The 27,534-nt window shown below is 37.0% G+C and overlaps 1 protein-coding gene across 3 annotated transcripts in view; it reads left to right on the top strand.

Annotated features, from left to right (window-relative positions):
- The window catches only part of Wdr7 (WD repeat domain 7), a 326,163-nt gene that overhangs the window by 217,364 nt on the left and 81,265 nt on the right, over positions 1-27,534 (top strand). For all 3 annotated transcript variants that reach the window (XM_026393174.2, XM_026393173.2, XM_026393172.2), the window contains 4 exons: positions 8,040-8,226; positions 23,662-23,779; positions 25,863-26,012; positions 26,621-26,703. In XM_026393174.2, coding sequence (XP_026248959.1) covers positions 8,040-8,226; positions 23,662-23,779; positions 25,863-26,012; positions 26,621-26,703 — 538 coding nt within the window. The remainder of the gene's footprint in view (positions 1-8,039; positions 8,227-23,661; positions 23,780-25,862; positions 26,013-26,620; positions 26,704-27,534) is intronic.

Raw genomic sequence — 27,534 nt, 5'->3', positions numbered from 1 at the left:
ATCATCATAAATTCATTTGGTTTAAAGTGCATATAATATGTTCTCCCATAGGAATGTCCTTGTAATTGAGCTATTAATTATTTTTTTTAATATGACCTTTTTGCCCTTCTCTACTATTTAGAGCTAAGAATGGTTAGGGGCCCTTTCTTCATTCATGATTTTTTTCTAAGTATGAGGGATGAGATTGTTATAACTAGGCCTGTTGACTGGCATAGGAGTGACCAAAGCCCAAGAAAATGGTTGTGTAAGTATATTTTCTACTAGCAGTATAGCAGTATTTCAGTAATATTTATGGATGATCTCTGAGTGCTCTTTGAAAAACTCCCTGAAATGCTATGGTTTTTAATAATTTCAGTAAGAAAATTTCCTTGATAAACATGGTTTGACTCTGGCTTCTGTTTTAATTTCTTTCTTAAAACTCCTTTGGACTGATGTTTTTCCATTAGCATTGATTGCCTTAAAATCCAAGTTTCCTTGCCTCTGGCAAGGAGCCCTCTGAAATCAAGCCCTCCTTCCCCTGTTATGCAGTTCTTCCTTGTTTCCCTCCTTCCTAGCCTCTTTAGTTACCCAGTGCTAGCTGTCTTCTTCTGTCAGGGTTACTGGTTGCTAAAAAGCAATGACAACTGATTCTAGAATCTGCATGTAGGTAACCACAGGATTCTTATGCAGGCTTCCAGGAAAGCTTCAGTGGGAAAACTTAGGCAAAAACATAATATTAAGGAAATAAAAATTATGAAAAGAAAAGCTAGAAAAAAGTCACCAATTTTATAACTTTAAAATTTTTATTTTCTTATTTAGTGCTATTATGCACAAACAGAAACTGGGGGAAAATACTAACTCATGTTCATGTTTCAGTGGGATCTAAGAAACTAATTGTGAGAAAACAAAGATGTGAGGCAGTTCTGATGTTCTGATAGTGTATGTAAGTGGCAGTTGACTGTGCAGGTATGTATGAGTGTGTGTGTGTTTGAAATTTGTGTTGTGTGTGTCTACTGCTGTGTATCCAGCATGCTGTGGAGAGCCGACTGCACTATTGTCAGGTTCAATCCTTGTTCTTGCATTAGGAATGCAAGAAGGAAAGGTGAAATAGCAACATAAAGCATACTTACTATTCAACAAAAATACTGAAAATGATCCACGATGCTTGCAGAAATATATAACTATAGTTATTTATGGTTAATAAAGTGTTCTTATATGGTAGACATTCAATACATGTGTATGTTAATAAGTTGAGTCTGTGCTTTGTGATAAGGATAATTAAATGTCCCAGAATACAAATTCATTAAGTAATCCTAAGTAATAACATTAGAGCACAAATGCACATGTGTATGTTATGTTAGGGTTTGTAAGCTGATCTTTTAAAAGGGCTAGCCATCATGGCTTGCCAGATATGACAGAAATTTTAAGCATTGGCATTTTTTATTGGTCAGTTCATGATTGGACATTCATCTTGCCAAACCAGCAAGTTAGTCATACTGTCATGCTGCCGGCTTTTTAACCACAGCTTATATAGGCTTCATTTTGCTATCTTTGTCTCAATTCTTTTCTCATTTTTAGCTTTTTGCTTTTAGAGCAAAATGTAAATATTTTCTTTGCTCCTCTGTAGCACTTAAAATAAAAAAAACACTGAGATTAAAGTCGATACCCTTTTAAAAAATGAAAAACTTGAGATAAAATGCTTGAGATAAAATAAAATATGAGCTATTGTTATTACTCTTGACTGCATGACAACAGAATTAGTTTCTCAACAGCCAGAGGGTCTAAGTTAATTGTGATTTATCCAATGCTGGGCTTTAGTGCTTCTGCTTTTTAAAGGACTTTGTTTTGGTTTGGTTTGTTTTTCTCTATTCTGTGACTGCGTTTTCATAGATCATTTTGCATTTGGCTAGACAGAAGTAGTAGCTCACTATGAAGCTGCCACAGTATCTGTACTGCTTACCTATCTCATGAGTAGGAAGGACAATAAGTTGATAACTTAGCCTTGAATATGGCCCCAGATTGACCTGAATAATGCTGAAACACACCCTTTAATAAGTTGAATTAGGAGCCCCTTGGCATTTGAAGTCAAGATCCAGTGACCAACCAGTAAGTAATAGGTCTTACTAGCTGTGACTCCTAGAATGAGATAAGATACTTTTTTCCCCGAGGAAAGTAAATTTATTACAAAGAGCAGTGATTCATAGGTGGTATTATGGACCAGTAAAATTTCCAAAAATAAAATTTGAGGGTATTTAGTAGTATTTTTATTTTTTTTATTTTGCTTGAACATTAGAAAATATCATGTACATAATTTATTCAAAAACCCTTTTAGTCACCAGAAGGTTAATAACATAATCTCACCAAAAAAGGGATCAAGAAAGACTATAACCTCAGAATAAGCACTCCTTTAAATTGAATAAACACACTTTTATGAAAAAGATTTACCACGTTTGCATCTTTCTCATGTCTGCGTGGAACCATGGAAACTTTGCCATAGGCCAGAATGGGTTTTAGGAGACTCTTGGAAATTTCTGATCTGTGGATAATTTTTCTCACTGTGCTAGGCACATACAATATAAAGGAATTTTCAGTATTTGCCAAAACTTAGGGAATATAAAGCTGTGTATTAAATCTTAGGCTAAACAGAAAAGCATGTTCTTAAAGTTTCATGTTCCCAGGGAACTTAACTATTTAAAAGAGTGAAAAGGTAAATAAATAAAATTAGCATTAAACAATAGAATAAATATCAAAGATAGTATATTATTGTTTGTTAAAAGTTCGGACTTTAGTTGCTATCTTAAAGTGATGGGGCTACGGTTGTAGCATTTAGCATGTGCAAGGCCCTGGGTTCAACCCTTAGCAAACAAACAAACAAACAAACACACATACACACACAGAGAAAGAGAGCAAAGCAAAAAGCAGAGGTTTTATTCTAACATAAACAGAGAAGATGTGGCAGAAATTCAGAAACTGCCAGCACTTATACATGATTCTGCCCTTCCACATGAACAAAATCTCAGTTTTGTTAAAAATGACAAAAAATATATTCACTAATGAACTATAATGAACTACTAATGAACTCATTCCTTGAAACTAAGGAAATATTCTATAATTATGACCCATGAAGAGTAATCAGACTTCAAAGCAAAAAATACTTAACTATTACATGTCTTTTATTCCTTCACCAATCTTTTTCTTCCTGCCTATGAAATGGTACTGGGCTGGATGAAGAATTAGTCATTTTGTGCCCATAATGCAACTAAGTTAGAACCAAGACAATAAAGGGGCCCTGGTATGATTGTCTTTAGCTGTTGAACCAATGAAAAAAACCTCTTTGTGTGAGAAAAGTTAAAAAAAAAAACCTATAATTGATTTAATCTGTTTTGGGGAGACACTGGTAACTGAAGCAAAAATTAATTCAGAAGGAGGAGCAGACAGACGTGAGATAGGTTGTAGAGGATGCAGTTCCGAATCTGTGGTTGACTGAGTACCATGAATTCAGCATGACTCCATGACGCATGAGAGTTCAGAGATGCATTCTGGTCATTACACATGGTCTGGGCCACCGAAGCTGGACTCCTTACTAACCATTTACATCCTGTGGTTCTCAGCTGTCTCTTCTAAAACACAGAAACATACCAGATCTTTCTACAGTCCTTTTTAATTCAGAAATTCTGTTATTAATTAATTAATAATCTCATTTGGCCAGGGATGAGATCAGAATTGAAAAGGAACTAGGTTGTTCCAATCACAACAACTCAAGTGTTGATCTATGATGAAAATCATCTCTTTGCTTAACATTTTCCAATTTTTTCCTGTTATTACTACAATAGCAAACTCCTTAGCATGGCTCTAAGAACTTTTTGCCTTACATCTACTGCTGTACTTAATCCCGCTTACCGTTTATTTCCAATCCCCATATGCAGTTTTCAGCCATGTTGAACTATGTGTAGTCTTTTGATCTTGCCACATTCTCTCCCATTTCCTTTTTTTCCACATGCTATTCCCTCTGCCTAGAATATTTCTGTTCTGATCTCCCCTGTATTTGGCTAATTCCTAATAGTTCTTCAAGTTTGGACATGGAGGTCACCTCTCCTAGAAGCCTTTTTTGTACCCCTAAAGATGGAGTTAAATGCTTCTGTTCAGGTCTGTGTTAATAATTTGTGCTTATAAACATTATAAGATTGTTCATAATTTATTCAAACTATAAACTCACCTGTCTCTTGAATGAGAATTAATTTCTTTAAGGAAAGAAACTTAGTCTTACTCCTTTATGTTTCTCAAGCACTTATAATAATATCCAATAAATAACTATTAGATGATGAATGGATGGGTTGGGACCAAATTGTGGAAAGTCTTGAATGAATGTCAGGCCAGTCCCCTGAATGTATTGATGCTATCATTGGAGATCCTTTTAGGAAGAGCTTAATCATGATGGTAGATGGTAACATCATTCTCTACCTTGCTTATTATTCAAGGAGATGCTATGGAACAGTGGAGAATTTACATAAAATAAGTAAATATGTACTTTTGCACAAAATTAGAATCCATCTTATACAATTTAACATAGACAACTTCTGGGAATCGGGGTTCAGCTCAGTGATAGAGCATGTGCTTAGCAAGAGTGAAGATATGAGTTCAACCCCAATACAAATCACACACGCGCACACACACACACATACACACACACAAAACCTTTACTGGGTGGCAAAGGTTTAAAAAAATTTAAATTTTTTAAATCATAAAATTCTGTCATGAGACTTTTTCTATCAAGAGGTAGGATACTATATATTAGGATAGGGTACTATCATTATCTTTATTTTACATCACTTTGGTCTGTATTTGCAGAGATGCAATTATAAGCTAGAAAACCCTAAATGAGAGAGTACAAAGTAAGTTGAGAAAAGAATATCTATCCCTTTTTGTTTTCATACAACAATATTTTAAGGAGTAGTTCCATAGTATCAGCAGAAGGAATATCTGATGAAGTGTGAAATCAGGCAGTCTCAGTTGTTTCTTCAGAATATCATTGTTATTGCTGCAGCCATAGTCATAAGCATGCGGCAAATTAATATGGCTAACAAAGCAAAGGGTCTAATTCAAAGATCCTTTGTAACTTCTTAATTTATATAACAGTAAGATATCAGAGACAAATGTGGAATTTTATCACTTGTATGTCTTCATAATTCTAAAAGAGCTTGTTAGGAAAAGGCATACTTTTTTAGATGTAAAATGTATATGAAGTTGACCATTTTTCTCTCTTCTCCTTTAATGCCCTTCACATGTCCTATAAGAGCTGTAAAAACTGCCCTGCCAAAGTGGTCAGGATCTTTGCTTTATGTTATCTGGAGACTATAATTTGAACTTCAGAAGGAGAGATGCTGTAGGAGAATTTTACTTATGAGATCATTGAGAGGAATAGAAAATGATTTAAGGAAGGGTAGCAGTGCTGCAGAGACCCTGGATTTCCTGCTGTGCTGTGATCCCCACCATCCATTGTGGGTTACACTGTACAGGGGAGCAGCAAGGCAACCTGGTGGGCCACTGCAGGGCCAGGGGTCTTCTGGAGGACACTTGCTGAATTCCTGTTTTCTGTCATTTCATCGGAGGGCCAGTGATCACATCTCCTAGGCCGTCCCTATTTCCTTAGAACAGTGATGAAAAATACCAAGAATTCAGCCACTTACTGTTTATTTTGGCTCTCAGGGAAAAAAAAATGTCAGAGTGGTGAGGAAGCTGCCTCCAGAGTTCCTATCACAGAGGCCCTGAGAAGCCAGCAAGGTCCCAAGCATTGCCAGAATGTTCCTACCTGTAATGAATACTGAGATGGTAGAGTGCAGTGAAGGAAAATGATGATTGAAAGGCTATAAAACATTGTACTCAGGAAACCTTCCTTCCCCTTTGCCATATTACTTACTAAGAATACTCCTCCAGGGAGCCCTAGTGCTTAGATTGGAAGCCATTGCTGCTGGTGCTTCAGGATGTCTGCAGAGAACAGCACTTGGGGTTTCTCTGTAGCTCTTACAACTTCCTGGAAATAAACAGGAAAGTGGTACATTTCTTGACATTTTGTAATATTCTGGCACTGGAGCCGGCAGCCACATTAGAAATGTACGTGTTAGGACAGGCAGATCTGTTTTCTGTTTTAGGCCCACAGTGAATGCAAAACACAGCGTTTTGGGGTTTAGAGATACTGAGTTATGTGAAACACAGGTCCTAGTCTTATGGAGGTGACAGGCTTACTGAGGAAAAGGGAAATGCACAGAAATGCTCATGTTTTAAAATATCAAAAGGTGAGGCACATACAAGAGCAGGCAGAAAAGTGAGAACAGTGGTCACTTTTTTAAAAAGGAGTTCATTAATTCTTTTTATCCAAAAGCAAAACAGGAGGCTTTTCATATGGCATTAACATGGTTAAAAACGAGTGTAAAATTTATATAGACACATATGAAGTATGAATTTGGGGATATTTCCTCAAAGAGACATTTTATATGTACCCGAGTTTTTAACCCAAGGTTGTGGCCTCCTTGAAATTTTTTTGCAGAATTTGGTGGATGTGTATTTATGTATGTAGTTTCCTGGGAAAAGGGCTGATGGCTTCAGTGTATTCTTCAAAGGTTCTATGAGAAGAAATTCAAAACCACCAATTGACACAATGTCTCTGTAGATTCTTGGCCTTACAGTACCCTTCCCTTCCCTTCATCTCTACTTCACCCTTCTCACTTACCTGTTGACTCTAAGGTAAATGTGATTAAATGTTATTATTTGTTTGGCAAAGTTTCAAGGTGTTATTGGTAATGAGTGCTACCTGCCGTATTTTGAGCACTCACCAGGTGCCGGGTACTCCACGGCCATCAGTTCACTTCATACTCAGAATCTTCGTGACAGCTCCCCTATGTTATCAGCATTTTGTAGAAAAGGAAACTGTGGCTCTGTGAGTAGCCTCCTAAGCCAGGCCCTACAGGGATCCTCCATTCATGTACCTGGCCATCTCCATCATCAGTTGGAAGCCCCTGCTCCCCTTATTCACTATGCTATATTGTTCCCTGATTTATGAAGTTTTCTCTCTTTCCCTCAAAATACAAACAAAAAGAGCTCTTCTAAATTACAGTTTGTTTTTCATAATCCCTAGTGTTTTTTTTCTTTTTTGAATATCAACTGTCAGCATAATCTTCAACATAAAATATACAATTAAAATCTAGGACTGGGTGCAGTGACGCATGCCTATATCCCAGTGGCCTAGGAGGCTGAGGCAGGAGAATCATGAGTTTAAAGTCAGCTTCAGCAATTCAGAGATGCCCTAAGCAACTCAGTGAGACCCTGTCTCTAAATAAAATGAAAAAAAAGGGGGGGTGGGGTGGGGAGCTAAGGATGTGGCTCAGTGGTTAAGCACCCCTGGATTTAATCCCTGGTACCTCTCCCCCAAATGTAGGTCATTTCATCAGATTTAGAACAGTTTTGCTATTGTGCTGTTTTAAAATTCATTTAGTAAACGTATATGAAGAACTTACCATTTGCTAATATCATTGTCATGTATTGGTACTCAGCCAGAGAAAGTGGAGGAACACTTTCCGGGGAGGGAAGCATTTTGAGCTTCACACCCTACCTTCTCCGTCCCTGTCCCCTCATTGCCTATAATGAGAGGAGAAGTGTTATCCATGGTAAGCAGTTTACAAATGAACTGCAGTAGATACAACAGGAAGTTAAGAAATGTCATATTATCTTATTTGAAACCATCTCTATTTTGTAGAATGCTGAGTAGGAAGAAACACTGTTTGGAATTTAAGATCACTGACAATATTTAGAAGTTATGTATGCATATTTACATATAATTATTATGTAATTAAATACTTTAATATTTTGTATAAAATATTGTAGTCTTAATTTTTCTCTTGATAGTATATGACTGAACAAACTCTAAGCTCAAAATCTTTTATAATTTTATTGTTTACAACTGTTTTGGTAAAAAAAAATGGTTTATATTTTGAAAGTATGCTTCAAAGAAAACATCACAAAAGTGTAATTACTTTACAGCACTGCATTTTATTTTGTGATTTTAGGTAAGGCTCTGACATTTCTTCTGCTTCAGCCACCGAGCCCCAAACTTCCTCCACACAGCACTATCCGTCGAACAGCCATTGACCTGATTGGGCGAGGATTCACAGTGTGGGAGCCTTACATGGATGTATCTGCTGTTCTGATGGGGCTTCTGGAACTCTGTGCTGATGCAGAGAAACAACTTGCCAAGTATGTGCTGAATTCCAGTGAATTTAATTTGTTGTTATTTGGGGGGGATTTTTTGTGGAGGTCATCAGTTATCCTTCATAAATTATATGTGTTTCATAGACATTATCTGAATATAAGCAATTTGGGGTATTGGTAAAGAAAAAGAAGCACGTTTCTGTAATTTTAATACAACTGAGATTCAGCCCTGAGTCAGTGACTGATTAAACTTTGTTTATTTTACCTGGAGACATTCCGAGCTAACAACAGCATAAACACATTGTTTATAAGATCTGAAATGCATTACTCAGACATAGCCAAACAGTTTGAAGAATTAGTCCTCCACACTTGTGTTAACTTTAAAATCAGCTTTTTCGTTTGCATACAGTAAAAGATTAGTCATAAAGAGGTTGCAATTATCCAGGAAAACAATGATCACATAGTGAAAGGGAGAAATGAGTGTAGCAAGTTGCCAACACGAGTGGGAACGCAGCTGGTGTTCTAGGAGCGACCGGGTGAAGGTGCAGGTGCTGGTGGAGATAGAGGGAGATTAGTGTGGACTGGAGAACTCAGCTTCCTGATGCCTGGAAGAGTTGTTTTTTTCCCCCTCCCTCTTTCTTTTGTTTTTGTTGGGTTTTGGTTGTGTGTGTATGTGTATTATACATAACTTGAAATTTACCATCAATTACATAACCATGGTCTAGACTGTCCCCCATTAGTTGTCACACCAAATAGACACCCATGCTCATTAAGCAGTCTTTTCCCATTCCGCCTCCCTCCAGCCCCTGGTAATCACTAACCTGCTTTCTATAAATTAGTCTGTTCTAGATATTTCACATCAGTGCAACCTATGGTCTTTTGTGACTGACTTCTTTCACTAGCACAGTGTTTACAGAGTCCATCCATGTTGTAGCATTTCTTTTCATAAGTGAACAACATTCCATCTGTGGGTATACCACCTAATGTTTGTTTGTTCATGGACATGTGGCTTATTTTTTACCTTTTGGCTACTGTGAATAGAGTTGTTGTGAACATTTACATCCAAGAATTCCTTTGAACACCTGTTTTCATTTGTCAGAGTGGAATTACTGTGTGTGTTAGTCAGCTTCTCGTTGCTGTGACTGAAACACCCGGTAAAACAACTTAGAGGAGGAAATGTTTTATTTTGGCTTGTGGTTTCAGAGGTGTTAGTCCATCGCAGCCAGTTCCAAGGCAGAAACATTATGGCATACAGGAGGAACAGAGGAAAGCTGCTCAGCTCATGGCAGCCAGGAAGCAGAAGATGCAGGGAGATAAACCTTTCTAGGGCGTGCCCCTAGTGATCTAGTTCCTCCCACTAGGCCAGTCTTCCAGTAATCCATTCAGCCATCAGTGGACTAATCCACTGATGAGGTTACTGTCCTCATGATCTAAACGTTTCCTAAAAGTCCTGCTTCCGAACCTTGCTGCGATGGGGATCATGTTTTCAACATGTGAGCTTTTTGGGACATTCCAGATCCGAACCATAATACTGGGCTATATGGTAATTCCATGTTTAACTGTTTGCGCAGCCAACAATCCATTTTTCACAGAAGTTACAACATTGCCGTTCCCACCAGCATTGTACAAGACTTCCATTTTCTCCTCATCCTCACCAACATATGTTTTTCTTTAAATTGTAGTCACCTAGTGGGTATAAATGTAGGAATTCTTGAACTGCCCATGGTGCCTTCCTTCATGAAAATGTTACTACCTCTTTGATTTTCTCAGTGAATGACATTTTATTATTGTCATCATTAATCTTTTTAAAAAACTAGAGTAATCTGCTCTTTTCTTCATGGTTACCATTCCCTGCCCCACAGTTCTTTTAGGTTCCAACATGCTTTGGACCTATAGTTTTTCTGCTGACTGCTTTAAGCTCAGAGAGTGGAGACCAGATAAGCCACTGAAGGCTAGCCACTCTGAGAGGGGGCATTCCCTGCCCAGATTGAGTGGTAGGACGAAAATATTCATTTCAAACCTAAGCAGCTGCCTTCCCTCTTTACCTTCTATCATACTGCCATGCTTCTTAATTTTCACTTTAGATGGAGCTAGTTAAAGTACCTGTTTTGTAAGGTTGATGCTAGATGAGTTTATATTTACAAATGCTTAGAAGTGTAGTTAGCACATCTTGAGAAATTAAATGGTTGCTATGGTATGGTGATAGTATAAGTAGTGAGGTTGTGGTATGAACCCAGTGTTCAACAGCTCAGTAGCTGTTGAACCCATTTCTGGAATGAGCAATTTGGAAGCATGGTTGACAGTGTAGTTTCTGGATATAGGAGTCTAGATGATTTGCAGTAGACTTTAGAGAATGGAAGGGAATGTGAACCCATAAGTTTATGCTAATAGCACAAGGTATCTGGCCTTTGTGCAAAGCTCTGGAACATATCTATAACCTTTGGTCTCCGTCTGGCATCATTGCTACACATACCCTCTGGGGAGACCACAGTATGGGCCCCAGCTACCACCACTCTCCCAGTTTATCCTGAGAAGCCTTTGGCATATTCTGATTTGTCTAGAATTTCCCTTGGCCTTGCATAGCTTATTTTCAAATCTGAGCTAAACACAGTTTCAACGGTCTGTTCATTATTTTGTTACCTGGAAGGAGCAGTGAGACGTTTTTCTCTTAATTTTAGTATTTACAATTTTATTTCATTTTCAAATAATTTTAAATTAAGCTACATCATTAAAATAAAGATACACTTACATTCCATCTGCATGTGTGTGGGACACAAATGCTGTAGCTTTCAGTGGTAATTTAAATCTTGCTATTACATCCTTCCTGTCATGAAGATTAGTATGACTTTCTATACACAGCTCTGAATAAATGAATGTATCAGCATGTAGCCTTGAGGAGTCCAATGTAATTTTCATCATGATAAATTGCATAATAAGCAAGAAAATGTTTGCTTATTAATCTATAACAAGATTTAGATTGAAAATGGCCTGTTACTTCCATGACACACTCGGTACCAGCTGCCTTGGACTGAGATGGGGAGAAATGGAGCAGCGTATACACGGGGGCTAAGTGTGCATCTTGCCCTCGTGGTGGCCTGCTGCGTTGCCCCTTTTTGTGCCTGATTTACTGTGTACACAATACCCACACTCAGCTGCCTTGCTTCTGTCTGTGATGTTAAGCTTGCTGTATAAAAAAGCTTCTGTGGTAGGCTGCTGCTTTTAAATTTCAGTTCATGTTTATGGAAAGAGAATAAAATCTGAACTGTTTCCTTCCTCATTCCTGTTCTTGTGAGTTTATGAGAATGGGTTTGGCAGAGGGACTGTATGTAACCCAGCCCCCATTCTGGAGAACATGTAACACAGCAGGGTTCCTTTCTGCCTCTGCCTTGTAAAAACATCCAAATTAAATTTTTACACCTAAAATCACAACATCAACCATTGTTTTCTAATGTTTTTAGCTATTTTTCCAGAATATAGACTGATTATTAATTCAGCAAGCATAACTAATAACTTTTTACATAACTAATATGTGAAAGGGACAATGTTAGGTATTCGTAGTTATAAAGTAGAATCAAAGAATCTGTCTCTAAGATGCAGGAGAGATAAGATCTTTTCAGAGATAACCATGACACAATGAGAGGTGAGTGAAGGATGGACATCCAGGGCCTGGTGGGAAGAATTTTAGCTGGGTTCCAGAAGGTAAGCAATGAGGAGTTCCATTTGAATTTTCATTTGAATGATTATGACTGAGGGAGGAGAAGAAGGATGAAAAAGAACACCGAGGTAGGAAAGCACAGGCATGCCCAAAGCTGATGAGTGGCTCCTTAAACCGATGGCAAGGGAAGAGTATTGTTTTCCACTAATTTGATTCATTAATTCCTTGCCAAACTTAAACTAGGATGCTTCCATCTAAAACTTACAATCTCCTTCCCAGTTATCTTTGATAGAATTAGGGTCAGAGGAAGGATTGGTTTGAGCCTTTGCTTTAGAAGCAGATTCTCACAAGGAGTTTTTCTTTACTTTTAGCACTTACAACAGTACCTAGCCATTCAAGGGATTGGGAAGTTCTTGTACTGAACCCTTGCTACCCATGTCTTTGTGTGTTGTACAAGTCACAAACATACTCATCTAGTTACACAGAAGCTCAAGAAAATAGGCGTGGTTACCCCAGTTTTGCACATGAGAAAAATAATGAAGATGGCTGAGAGAGAAGCCATCTCTTGTCCACAGTAACACTGTAGTCACTGAAGACTGCAAGGTCCAAATCCAGGTCCAGTGGACTCCAAATACCAATGCTGCTAGCCCTAAACTGTCCTGCATTCAAAAGTCTTAACACCTCCCCCAGAATTAAAACAGCTTTTTAAAAGGCAATAAAATTGGTCAAGTCAGAATTTCGGTGTACTTTCAGAACTGAACATATTTAATGAAATTGTCTTCATCAAGGATTTTGTGTCTTCTAAAAATTAGGAACCTTGGGGCTGGGGATGTGGCTCAAGCGGTAGCACGCTCAAAATAAAGATGTTGTGTCCACCGAAAACTAAAAAATAAATATTAAAAAATTCTCTCTCTCTCTTTCTCTCTCTCAAAAAAAAAATTAGGAACCTTATTTGAATACCAATAAACTCCTTGAGTGCTTAGGCCCTGTAGTAGATGTTCATTCTTATTTATTCAGAACATGTGGCAAGTGATTTGCATGCATTAAAATTTTAGTAAAGCCATAGAATTTTAGAGATGCAAATCTCCTTGCACCACATGTGATCCACACCCTCAGTATGCTATTAGGTAAAAAGAAGGTGCAGCAAGATTTTGTGACTTGTCTGCAGTCACACTTGTATCCTAAGAGCTAAGACTGTCACTCAGGTCTCCCACCTGCCATTTTTTGACCTTGTCCCATGTGCCTATGCCACCCTTTGCATGTAAGTAATCACAGGTAAAATCTCTTATAAGGGATTTAAAAATTTTTTTATTCTAATTTATTATATAGACAGCAAAATACATTACAATTTATATTATACATATAGAGAACAATTTTTCATAATTCTGGTTGTATACAAACTATATTCACACCATTTGTGTCTTCATACATGTACTTAGGGTAATGATGATCATCTCATTCCACCATCTTTTTTACCCCCTTACCCCCTCCCTTCCCCTGCTTCTCCTTTGCCCTATCTAGAGTTTGTCTAATCGTCTCATGCTCCCCCTCCAAACCCCGCCATGAATCAGCCTCCTTATATCAGAGAAAACATTTGGCATTTGTTTTGGGGGGGATTGGCTAACTTCACTTAGCATTATATCCTCCAGCTCTATCCATTAGCCTGCAAATGCCATGATTTTATTCTCTTTTATTGCTGAGTAAAATTCCATTGTGTATATATACCACAGTTTCTTTATCCATTCATCTACTGAAGGGCATCTAGGTTGGTTCCACAGTTTAGCTATTATGAATTGTGCTACAATATACATTGATATGGATGTGTCCCTGTAGTATGCTATTTTTAAAGTCCTTTGGGTATAGACCGAGGAGTGGGATAGCTGGGTCAAAAGGTAGTTCCATTCCCAGTTTTCCAAGGAATCTCCATACTGCCTTCCATATTGGTGGCACCATTTTGCAGTCCCACCAGCAATGTCTAAGTGTGGTCTATTGTAGCGAAGGATCCATGTGCTGCTGAGAAGAAAGTGTATTCGTTCTTAAAGGATTATATATTCTATATATGTCAGTTAAGTCTAAGTTATTGATTATATCATTGAGTTCAATAGTTTCTTTGTTCAGCTTTTGTTTGGACAATCTATCCAGTGGTGAAAGAAGTGTGTTAAAGTTACCCAGAATTATTGTGTTGTGGTCTATTTGACTCTTGAACTTCAGAAGAGTTTGTTTGATGAACGTAGACCCTCCATTGTTTGGGGCATATAAACTTATTGTTATGTCTTGTTGATGAATGGTTCCCTTAAGCAGTATGACATGTGGATGTCTTCTTATGAGATGAGTCTCTTGGAGGCAGCATATTGTTGGGTCTTTTTTTCTTTAATCTTGCAACTATGTCTTTTGATTGGTGAGTTTAGGCCATTAACATTCAGGGTTATTATTGAGACATGATTTGTATTCCCAGCCATTTTTGTCTATTTTTGGTATTTAACTTGATTTGGTTTCTCCTTTGATTAGTTTTCCCTTTGCTGTTTTTCATTGTTGTCTTTCAATTCCTCTTCATGGAATATTTGTAGAGGATGCTTCTGAGTTGTAAATTCTTTTAACTATTTTTTATCATGGAAGGTTTTTATTTTATCATCAAATCTAAAGCTTAATTTTTCTGAATATAAGATTCTTGGTTGGCATCCATTTTCTTTTCTTTTTCTTTCTTTCTTTCTTTCTTTCTTTTTTTTTTTTTTTTTTTGTAGTTGTAGTTGGACAGAATTGCCTTTATTTTATTTATTTTTATGTAGTGCTAAGGATCGAACCCAGTGCCTCACACATGCTAGGCAAGCGCTTTGCCACTGAGGTATAGCCCTAGCCCAGCATCTATCTTCTTTCAGAGCTTGATATATGTTATTCCAGGATCTTCTAGCTTTCAGGGTCTGGGTTGAAAACTCTGCAAATAATCTAATTGGTTTCCCCCTATACGTAATCTGATTCCTTTCTCTTATGGCTTTTAATATTCTCCTTAAATTTGGTCTTTTTATGGTATCCCATATTTCTTTTTTTTAAGAGAGAGAGAACCTTTTTTTTTTCTTTTTCTTTCTTTCTTTCTTTTTTTTGGTAGATGGATACAACACAATGCCTTTTTATTTTTATGTGGTGCTGAGAATCGAACCCGGGTCGTGCCCGTGCTAGGCGAGCACTCTACCGTTGAGCCATAATCCCAGCCCAATCCCATATTTCTTGAATATTCTGCTCATGGTTTCTTACCATTGTCACTGTGTGGTCCACATTCTTTTCAAGATTATATATTTTGTCTTCATTGTCTGAGGTCCTATCTTCCAGTTGGTCTAATATGTTGGTGATCTTTCAATTGAACTTTTACTTTGGTTTATTGTTTCTTTCATTTCAAGGATTTCTGTTTTGTTTTGGTTTTTTCCTTAGAACATCTGTCTCCCTATCGAAGTAATCTTTCACTTTCTGTATATGTTATGTAGCTGTTTGTTAAAATGATCTCTTTTTTTAATATTTAATTTTCTAGGTGTAGATGGACACAACACAGTGCCTTTATTTTTATGTGGTGCTGAGGATCAAACCTGGGTCCTACCCATGCTAGGCAAGCGCTTTACTGCTGAGCCACAATCCCACCACTCAAAATGATCTTTCGCTGCTTGTTTTTGCTCTCTTATATCATCCTTTAATTTGCAGAACATTCTAATTATGAATATCCTGAATTCCTTCTCTGTCATTTCTTCTGCTGTGCTGGCCATGATTCTAATAATGTGGTATCTTGATTTGTTTGGGGTCACTTTCTTCACTTATCTTTTCATATTGCTTGTGTTTTTTCTTCTTCTAGCACTGTGGATCCTAGGCATTAGTGTTTTTACCCTATAGGCTTATAATGTCCCTGTAGGGATCCAATACTTCTCCTTTGAGGTGAAGGACAATGTTATCAGATCCCAATATAAACAATATATACCCTAAAAACAAATTTTTGGTGTTAAGGCGTTTACAGTTTGGTCACAATGTACAGAAATGGTGAATTCAATTATTATCTACAATATACTCAGTAGGTTTGTAAAAGAGTTTACAGTTTCCAATAGTGGACAAAGAACCAGGGCTCAGGAGTAGCATGATATGCTGAGGAGGTAGGAGGTGAGGATATAGAGTTGTTATATCATAGGAAGTGTGAAAGGGAAATATAAAGGGGAAGATTAGTAGTAGGCAAACGGAGAGGAAGTAATTTTGGGTAGACCAGTAAGTGGGAAGACAGTAGAGTACATAAAACAAACACACATATATATTGAGAAAAATAAACAATGTTAAAATAGTAGAAATTGGTGGGAAAAAAGAAAAGAAAAAAGAATGTACAACACAACTTCAGACGTACCAGTCCTCAAAATCCTAATTTATGCAAAGTACTTGGTTTCACTTTTATTGAGGATGTGAGGGCGGGAGAATAGAGAAGGAGAGGAAAAAAAATCTTGAGGGAAGAAACAGGATTGTTTTGGTTAAAGATCAGTATCTTTCCTGCTTCCCTTCTCATCCAATAGGTAGGGTTGTCTGTTGTTAGGTGGTATCTCTGCCCTTAGGATGGTGAAGGTAACCAGGTTGTCACTGTGCCTAGTTAGTGGCTGCTGGGGAGAGGGGGGAGTTAGAAACTGGGTACCTGGCCAACTGGAATTCCAAACTGGAATTTGACCCCTATTAAAGATGGTGATGAAGGCTTCTGCTTTCAGCATTGCCGGGTCAGGTGAGGAGCTGGGCGATGGTGTTGGGCTGTGAATTCAGAGAGGAGCTCTGTGGTGTGCAGTGTGTGGCTGTTGCTGACTTCAGAGCCTGTGTGAAGTTTTCAGGCAGGTTACAGCACATAGGGGACTCTCTCTGCTGCTGCTGAGTCCCAAGATGTGGTGACTAGAGAACTCCACGTTGGTAGATGGGGGTCCACATGGGAGTGGCGGCTAGAGTTCCTGCCTATGGAAAGCTGCCGGATGTCCTGAGTGGGAGCAGCGGCAGTGATTTCTGCTTGGGTGGGTGGCCGAGAGTTCTGTATGGGTGCTGATGGTCCCACTCCAATATCCGTTGTCCTACCTGGGTGAGTAGTTGGGAGACCTACTCTGATGCTGAGGCCTGGAGCCCTCAATGGGGAGGGTGGCCGTGATCCCTGTGTGGGAGCAGAAGTATGGCTTGCAGAGAAGCAGTATTCTCACTACTTTCGTCCTAGCTCATGGAGCAACACAGAATGCTGCCTCCCTATGGACCGCCATCTTGGATCCCAAGGGATTTCTTTTAATGAGTGAGGATGGACTGCTCATTTATGTTGAATGGGTTAGTAGAAAATTGAGGCTGCACTTCATTGAAATCCCAATTTTGAGAAAATTAGAAATATACAGGAGTATTTTTGTAACAAATCCAAAATTTGTTAGATCTGAGTGGTTGTGTATATATTTATAAAATATTAGAAATAGTAGAAAATTCGACCTTATAAATGAGTAGAATATCCTTGTGGCCTTGGAAGACTAGAGCTATGTCTGTTTTTGTGGTCTGCAATTTTAACTCCATTTGCCTAGTTCATGATGCAGGGCCCTTATTGTGTGTGAGGACAGTGGAACAGTGTTGGTCCAGTTGCCTAAGGGGCTAGTTTCTCATTGTATACTATCACAACTAAAGGACATTGGTAAATGACAGAGAGCCTGTTGCTTTTAGGGGATCATCATGGCTTACGAGATTTTAAGGGATGGACATTGTTCCTGGAAATCACACATACTTTAGTATATAGATAAGAGCCATAAACTAGAAAGATTCCTTTTGAACAATATAGAGTTGGAGGAAAGAATTCTCTATTTAACAGGAGTATAGCCATATTTTTTTAAATTGGAAGGGTGGGAAGTGGGAAAAGCAACACATCTTACAAGTGCTAGCATGCTTTGGGATTTGACATATAGACTATTCTTGTTGCGATGAGATTTACTTATAATCTGAGGAAGCCATTTAAGTTAATCATGTTAGCATAGCTTTCATGCACTGTGAATAGATACAGAATTTAGAATAGTTCTTTTTTAATATTTTATTTTAGTTCTAAAAGATGGGCATTTGGAAGAGAAAGAATTTCTATCTTTGGGTTTAAGAAATGAATGCTACCTATGAGTTATGATATTAAGGTCTATGTTGAATGAAGAATTGAAGATTCCAGACTACCACTAAATAGGGAAGAGAGGTAGGAGGGAAAAAGAGGGAGAAGGGGAGTTGCACGGAAGATGGAAGGAGAACCTCATTGTTATACAGAATACATATATGATGTTGTAATGAGAAAAAGAAAAAAAAAGTGTGTCACATTAGATTGGATAGAGAGAAAGAATGGGAGAGGAGGGGAGGAGTAGGGAGGACAGGAAGGGCAGCAGAATAGAATAGACAATATGATTGATGTATGTATATTCCATGTAAGTATTATATATCAAAATGCATTCTACTGTCATGTATGACTAAAAAATAAATAAATAAAAATTAAAAAAAAGAATTGAAGATTCCATATTAAGTTGAGGACAAATACTAACACTTTATCAGGAAGGATGAAAATCTGAACTGCTATAATATTAAGTGTGCATTTTGCTCTTCTTTGTTTCTGGTGGGGAGTGTTTCCCAGTGCCCTTTTGTGACTGACCAAGATTTGCAGGCTATTTGGTGAATGTTTACGTGTTCTTCCCTCTGAATATTCCCTTATATTATTCCTTTATTTGACAAATGGTGAAGTCTTACAATTTTATATGGTGACATTTGACTGAAGTGTTCTTATGTGTGAGTTTCAAAATACTTTTACCCTGGTGGAATGAGCCCCAGAACAGGATTAATGAGCAGTCAGGTGAAAGAGTGAGCAGAGCTTGAGTGGACTCCTTTTCTATTCATGTTTTTTATTTATAATATCTATCATCTCTGGTATTTCATATTGGATGTGTACACTGAAATGCTGAGCAAAATATAGTCTGTCATGTCCAATTTTTTAAGAATAGAGACTGAAACTAAAGGCCCATCCCATAAGCCTACAAAACAAAAGATCTGTGTAACAGCCACATAAGCAGGATCAGAAACAAAGTGTGTGCTCCCTGTTCATATAGATTCCAGAACCAGACAGAAAGCCCCTTCCCTTTCCAGCCTCTCATCCTCTGCCCCCTCTTCACTCAGGTAGAATCCCACGTTAAAATAGAGCACACACACAGTGCAGACTTGACTTTAAAGATGACTACGTGTAGAATTAGACTTTGTCTGTTGGGACCACCAGATCAATTACTTTGACTTCATTGCCTGGTCAATCCAGTCCAATAACTGGCTTAAGTGATTTCCTTTTCTCCTGCTGAATTTGCCAGCTGGCATCATTTAGTGCATAACTATTGAGCTTCCACTGTGTCCAAGGGCTGTACTAGGCACTTTGGGGGGATACACAGGATTAGAAGGCATGCTCACAATCTGCACAGAGTTCACAGAACAAAACTAATTTCTAAGGCCTGGCAGAATGGGATTCTGTGCATTAAGGGCCCCTAATGAATGGGCTTTGTTGTTGTTTGTTTCAATAGAAGGTCACAGAATGCTGAAGCAATTGCAGAATACCATGTGGGGAAGACAGGAATTGATCAAAGGGGAGGGAGAAGAGTATGCCAGTAGGAGGGGGCAGAAGAGCAGTGTTAGCAAAATCCTGGAGTAAGTAAAAGAACAGAATTTTCAGGAACAACTTTGAAATACAGTAGCCTAATGTTGAGAAGACTGAGTTGAAAATTAGTGAAACTAGATTTTGAAGGGCCTGGGAGTTTAGGGTTTTTCAAAATTCAAGCCAAGGAGTTAAGATTTTTCTTAGAGTGATGGGAAGCAACTGGAGATTTTTAAAGCAGGGTAACCATTAAGTAAAGCTGATGCTCTGTTGAGTAGAGGAGAGAGTCAGCTTTCTCTTCCTTCCTCCCCTGGGCCTTGGCAGCCTGTCTGCTCTCACACTCACAGCCCTCCCACTTTGCACTGAGGGTGCCCTCAAGGTCACTGCAGAACCCTGACGTCATTGCAGTAGATCTGCTCACATTCTGTGATCCAGTGCTCAGGTGGCCAGGTGCTGATGAGGAAGTGTCTACATGCCTTTGGTTCCCTTCCTTCCACCTTATCCTACAGCTTATCATCCAGATCCTGCCACTCCATGGTGAACTTTGCCACTTTTTTTTTTTTACATAAGGAGTTTACTGATTCCCCCAATTCAAAGGTCTTTTTCAGGAGGATAGGAGGATAGGAGAAGGCAGTATGTGGCTAGGCCTTTAATTTGAAGCCAGTGACCTACTGTTGGTTGACTCATTTTTCTTTCACTTTTGTGTATGAGACCTTTGCTCAGAAGAAGCATCAGTCGTTCATATGATATAGGCTCTCCTTTGCTTACTGTCTCTGCCCCTTCTTCCCTCTCTCTGTGTCTCCCCTTTCCACTAAACATTTGTCCTCCATGCAGAGAACAGAGAAGCAGTGGAAGTGAGGGCTTAGTAATGGGTGGTAAGTGTGCTAGGATTCTCTTTTAAGTGCGTAGAACTCTGGTTTCTAGCTATAGAGCTTGGGGACTTCTCTGGACTCCACAGGTATTCTGTAGCTCTTATCTTTCAGAAGCTACCCCTTTCTCTTAGCACCTAGGGAGCTAGAGGAGGATAGACAGGCTATGAAGTATACAGCAGGAATAACCCCTTCCCCAGAATTACATCCCTCCATATAAACTAGCCCTGTTGGCAGCCATATCACGAACAGACATATTTATGTTTTAGTTACAATGCTCAGCAGTTCACAAGCTCAGAATAGTGTGTATTTATCCTCACATAAGACTTATTATTCAACTAAAGTTGATCTTTTTGAGGACTTTGTGTATCCCGGTTCGGTTACTTAATATGATTGTTCTCCATTACAACTTTATGTCCATGCCAGTTGATAAGAGTATATCCTGTATCTTAATTCAAACCACTGTTGATATTGAACAAAACAGCTGACGTCCAAGTATTAACATATCACTAGACTCCTCTCAGGGATGCAATTTAACCATTCATCTAAAGCTGCTGAGTTCAGTCATGTTACCAATTCATCAATCCAATCAACCATAGTATCATCAGGCCCCTCCAAAGGTCAGCTGTGCTGAAAGACATTACATTAATCCCCCCTTATCTGCAAGGGGTATGTTCCAAGTCCCCTAGTGAATGCCTAAAGGGTGGTACCAAACCCTGTACATGCTGGGGTTTTTTTATATATATATATATACATACCTGTGATAAATTATAAATTAGGCACAGTGAGATTAAAAGCAATAACTGATAATAAAATAGAAGAATTATAATAGTATACTAAAATAAAAGTTATGTGAATGTGGTTTCTCAAAATGTCTTTTTGAACTGTACTCTTCTTATAACGTGAGCCAATTCAGTGCCTATGTGAAAAGATGAAGTGAGGTGAATGATGTAGGTACTGTGACATAGCATTCAGCTGTTATGAAAGGGTTATCTGAACATAAGCACTGCTATATGACGACCCTCTGATAACCAACATGACTACCAGTGGGTAGGTAGCATATATTGCATGGATGCTCTGGAGAGAGGGATAATTCAGAGCCTGGGCAAGATTTAACAGGAAAGTATGAAATTTCATCATGCTACTCAGAATGTCATGCAATTTAAAACTCTTTAATTACTTTTGGAATTTTCCATTTTATATTTTGGAAAGAGAAAACAAAATAATAGATAGGTGGGGAACACAGTATACTACTGCCTTGGTTTCAAATTTAACTTATGTGGACCTGATTCTTCATTTGTGAAATGACTTTATCAGCTACCTCCTAGAGATATTGTAGGACAACTACAAAAGAACATGAAATAGCACAAGGAAGACTGTTTTCAATCCTAGACCCTGGGTCCAACTCCAACATTCTGTGATTTTCTTAATCTTGAAAAATTTTTTTTTATTTGTTCAGAGTTATTCAACTGAAATAAATATTGGTTTGTCCCAGCCTTTCAATGTAATCAACCCATATTCACCCAAATTGATTAAAGAAAGGAAACATCATAGGATAACTAAAAAGTTTAGTTATTTTGTTTTTAAAAACAACCTAAAATATGGTATATAATCTAAATTTTACAATAATTATTAAGCAATTCAGCCCAAGCACTACTCACATAGTGCACATTTCCTTTTCTGAATTTTCAATAGTGAAGTTTAATCCAAAAAGGGAACTAGATAACTGCTCATCCTGCTGAACACTTCTTTCCAGCTGCTGCTGGGACCCTAGGGCACAAGACTTTTGAGGGAGAAACTATATCCCATTTGTTTGTTATTCAGTGTGTGTGTGTGTGTGTGTGTGTGTGTGTGTGTATGTGTGTGTTTTCTCAGCTCACATTTGTAAATGTGATGTATTTGTAAACATCAAAGAAATACGCCCCTCTGAGTTCCTGCTTTGCATTTATCCTCATTTTGGAAAAAAGATGAAAGACAGTTATATATTATCAAAGATTTAAGCTGTATAAAAGTTACAAAAAAATTATAAGCAGAATTTTTCAGGATCAATTTAGCTCCTTTAACGGTGATAAGAATGCCTATATCATCTTTATTTACAACTAAAAGTTCAAATACAAGGATACCTGTGAAATTTCTGAGAATTTTTAGTAAACATAATCCAGTTTACACATGAACCACAAAGACATATACAATTGGAGTAGGATAAATCTTAATGTATCTTCATATGAATATTTAAATATGAAAACTATTTAATTAGAGAATTATAACAGGCTCCCTATTAACAAAACTATTTGAACACAGTTAATATGCAGATCACATGCCACATTTTAATTTAAGGTCTTAATACTTTTCACAGTGGTTTATATGTAATATAAAGTGCAATTGGAAGTAAGACTATCATTATTATGTGTCAGGTGGGAAATGAATGTAGCACCCTATCCACCAGGACCTTTGTACTCTCAGTTTGGAAGGGTTTATTTCATTGAGTACATAGTTTTATATGTCCTGTCACCTGTTCTTTATATAAGGAGAACCAGTATTAGTTAATTTAATTTTATATCAATACTAAATAAACTGTCAGTAGAGCATGCCAATTAGTAGACTAGTTCTAAAAGTACTAAGTGTGGGGTAAATAGTAGTACTGAGGCTATTTCAAACTAAGAATAAAATACAAACTAAAAGCAATTTTGTCATTCTCAGTTCTTCTGATAATTTTCTAGATTAAGAATGAATTCTAGTATTGCTGTATGTATATACGTGGCCGTATAACCAATGTGATCCTGCAACCTGTACAGATGGAAAATTAAGAATTCATACCCCATTTGAATCAAATGTATGATATGTCAAGATCATTGTATTGTCATGAGCAACTAATAAAAAAAACTAAATAAATAAATAAATAAGAATGAATTCTGCTTCCTGTCACACACACACAGCCTAAAATAGTCTTTTAAGGTGACCTTATAAATAAATTATTACCTTTAATTTTTTTAGGCCAAAATTTGAAAATACCCAGCATGATATTCATTCTTGCGTTTTTTCTGAGCTTTGTGATATGTATTCAGTACTAGTTCTTGATAATTTGTTAACAAGGCATTTTTAACACTTTGGACAGATGCGCATACTGTTTTCAATCTTCACGGTTAATTATTCGATTTTGTATTTGATGCCAGAACACCCTGACTCCTAATCACTGCTCATTGTTGCAAGTCCATTATATTCTAACTGTTTGAGTGCTCCCATTGACCTTGAACTGACATTATAAGCTGTGTCTAATCTTTTCACTCTATATTTCTAATGCTTCTTTTCTTTTTTCCTTTTTTCTGATCCCTGTTTAGCATCACAATGGGGCTGCCTCTGAGCCCTGCAGCTGACTCTGCCCGCTCCGCAAGGCATGCCCTCTCTCTCATTGCCACTGCCAGACCACCCGCCTTCATCACCACTATAGCCAAAGAGGTGAGGGGACTCCACAGTGTGCTGCAGTTTCCCATTTAAAGGAATTATCTGACACTGTAAACTGAGGGTTCATACCCACAAATGATCCTTCCAACTTGTTCTAAAACAAAGCAAGTTAATGATTTAGTACTGACATGAATATATGCGTGTTTGTGCATGCACTCTGAATTCCACAGCTGTGCATTCATTACTTGTGCTGTGGTATTCACTTCTGTTCTCAAAGCTAATTCACTTGCAAATATTTGACAATAGTTTTTCAATCTGAAATATAGTAGAGGTATGCAAATTAAAGCCTATTAAAGGTATTCGAATTTTTCAAGTGTAAGTACCTACTTGTAATCAAAGTAAACTTATTTAGCACTGGTTCTCCAACTGTAAACAAAAAATGTAAGTCATAAACATGCTAATTGTTTTTCCTATTACATGTCACAGATAAAGACTTGAATGCCAATTGATTCCCACATTCTTAGTGTTCTAACTAATTGCCCACATCTAACTGAAAAACTAGTAAAGAACAATGAACCAATTATAGGATCTTTCTTATAGGTCTTGGTGATGGAGAGAAAAGAGAAAGGATGATAAGACCCTAAATTTGTTTTTAAAGGTTTGTTCCATTTCCACATGAATAATGTGCAGACGAGGTGTCCATAGGGCATGGGCTCTGTCTGAGTTGTTTTTCCTGTAGCTATGATGAATTTTTAAAATATGGAATAAATACTTCTGAGTCTGTTCTGATAACCTGAAACCTATTGGGCCTGTGTCTGCCCCACAGCCATCCTTAATAGGCCTGCTGTAAGTATTTCTGATGTAAAGGTAGCTAGAAGGGAGGAAAGAAGGTTCTAATAGCAATTGGTATAGGTGATTATGAGGCAGTGGAGCTGTAGATTTACATCAAAAATAAATTTAGGACTAGAAGTATATCTTTCTAAAAGTATATGGTCTTATAGTAAGGTTCCGCTACATTTAAATTATACATACGTATATATTTGGAACAAAATATTATAATGTATGTATATATAAATAAACAGTTAAAAAAATTTTTTAGTTGCTAGTGGACCTTTATTTTATTTTTATATTTATTTATATATGATGCTAAGAATTGAACCCAGTGCCTCACACATGCTAGGCAAGCACTCTACCACTGAGCTATAACCCCAGCCCAAATAAACAGTTTTATAAGTGTTGAAAATTCTTTACCAATTTTTCCCATTCATGGAGTACACAAAGGAAGTTATATTGACTATACTGAATAAGGGTTATATTAATCTAGCAGGTTCTTATATTAATTGTGATTTCAATCTTAATTTGTACCATTTACTTATGAGTCTTGTTAATTGAACTGTTAGAACACCCATGCTTTGGATTCTCTCTCCTTTAGCTTTTGGTTAGAAAGATATTTTAAAATATTTTGATGTAACAGCCTGTATTATCTTTTAAAACCAAGTTTTCCAATTTACTTTTTAATCATAAATTATTCAAGTAAAATACTAACATATTTCGCATTGTTGCCACTGTTTCCTATCCTATCCCTGTGTCCACTGCTCCATGGCTAGTCCGGGACCTGTTAATATTCTGTCTCCTCTGAACTGGAAAACTTACAATTTGTATGGGAAAAATCACACTTGGATTTGTTATTTGCTTTGTTCATTTTGATTTCCTAATTTGATGATAAAGCACTTAAAATAGTCTCTGGAACACAATGTTATATAAATATTATTTACCATTATTACTTGAGATCAAGGATCATATCTCCTTCTGGGTGTTTCCTAACCACACTATTACTTCAGTATCAAATATACTGAATCCATAAATCTTCAGTCTTCAATATGTTTCTTTTCTTAAATGTCATGGTAATATTGTATTAAGATCTCAAATAATACCCAAGATATATTGAAGTTTTAGACAATATTTATTGAGTTATTATGCTGATTTTGGGGGTGGTAATCCAAAGTATTTCCTGAGCCACCCCATGATTTGCTTTTGTGCTCTTTTTTTCTGTAGTATTAGTAAGTGAAAAATAAGTCAGAAATGTAAAATTATATTAAGTGGCAGTTATATCTACAGCATGGAAATATTTTTATAGGTACACAGACATACAGCTCTTGCAGCAAATACCCAATCACAACAGAATATGCACACTACAGCCCTTGCACGAGCTAAAGGGGAAATCCTGAGAGTCATTGAAATTCTCATCGAAAAGATGCCTACAGATGTTGTGGATCTTCTTGTGGAGGTAAGAACTGTCTTGTTTAATGATATGTCAATATCCTAAATTAAATATTCCAGGGTATTAATATAAATTGGTACCTTAGTTTCTAGAATCTCTAAGATAAAGAGAGAAAAGAAGGGGAAGAAGGTAAGAGAGTGAAAGCAGGCAAGAAAGAGATAACTAAAATGAATTAACTTTTGTGACATTTCTAGAGGCTTTAATTAAATTTCCTCAAAAACCAAAATGAGTGCCATGTCCTTTTCCCATTCACATTGAATTGGTCTGTATTAGAGTATTTTTCAAAGGTTATAGAAATTCTCCTTGACATTATTAAAACAAGTTGTATAATGTGCTTGAATGAAAGCTATATGTCTTGTACATATACATGAGTAGATTCAAAGTTAACAAGTCTGTTCTATTTACTTCACTGTCATTAAATTTTTATCACAAGTAAGACAAAGGATAGCCTGTAGTATACAAATGTTTAAAAGTAACTACTTTTGTTTTGTTTTAACTACTAAAATCAAACTATCTAGAATTTTCATGGGCAAATGAAGCCTAATGTAATAATTTAACTTTTTGAAAATTAAGCATTTAAAATTAATTTTTCATTCATTCCTTTTCCTCCAAAGGTTATGGACATCATTATGTACTGCCTGGAAGGATCTTTAGTTAAAAAGAAAGGTCTTCAAGAATGTTTTCCAGCTATCTGCAGGTAAAAATGCCTTCAGTAGCATGCAAAATAAGTAATTTCCAATAACATAATCTTAGTAGACTGTTTACAGAGATTAATTAGAGGTCTTGCCTCTTAGAAGGCCAATTATTAGTTAATATCTGCTTATCTTCTAAAATGATTTAGGTAGCTTTTAGGCAAAAATGCAACTATAGTAGAACCAGCTATGTGAAATCAGGTCATGAAGACATCTTATTCACAAGACAAAAGATGAATAAGAGATGCATGCCTAGATGTGTCTGTATTCTTCCATCAGTTACTCAGGGTATTATTACATTACAAAATAGGGTTTAGGAAGTTTCTAACTTAGGGAAGAAGCTGTACTTTCAGCCAACAGAAATATTATGTTACCTTTTCACCAGTGAATTTTATTTTTAATATAATGGCCAATATTTATATTATATCCTGTTAATATAGGTGTTTTCCCTTGAGAAAATAATACACTTTTTAAAACAGTTTTAAATATGTTAAGTGTAACTGTAAGTATTACATATATTTTGTGTAGCATTAATATGCTATGAATTGGAGATTATTTTAGTGTCAAAGGTAGTAACATGTTTTTTTAAGTGTGTAGATCTCAAAATGTTCATAGCCTGAGACACCTTTTGTTAAAAAGAATTTTTTTACCTCCATATAGGCAGTAGAAGCAATATTTAAATCTGTTCAAGATAATTCTTTTTGTAGAAAACAGGACCACCTATTACTCGTGGTTGCATAACATTTTCTTTTCATACAAGTTCATTAATATCCTTACTTACTTTTGCTAGTTTCTTTTTATTTTAAAGTTTTGTTGCAGATGGTAAGTTTCCTGAG

This window comes from Urocitellus parryii, chromosome 13, assembly GCF_045843805.1.
Source record: "Urocitellus parryii isolate mUroPar1 chromosome 13, mUroPar1.hap1, whole genome shotgun sequence".
NCBI classification, from domain to species: domain Eukaryota; kingdom Metazoa; phylum Chordata; class Mammalia; order Rodentia; family Sciuridae; genus Urocitellus; species Urocitellus parryii.
The sequence above is the reverse complement of the archived record's forward strand: the minus strand, read 5'-3'. Positions and strand labels throughout refer to the sequence as shown.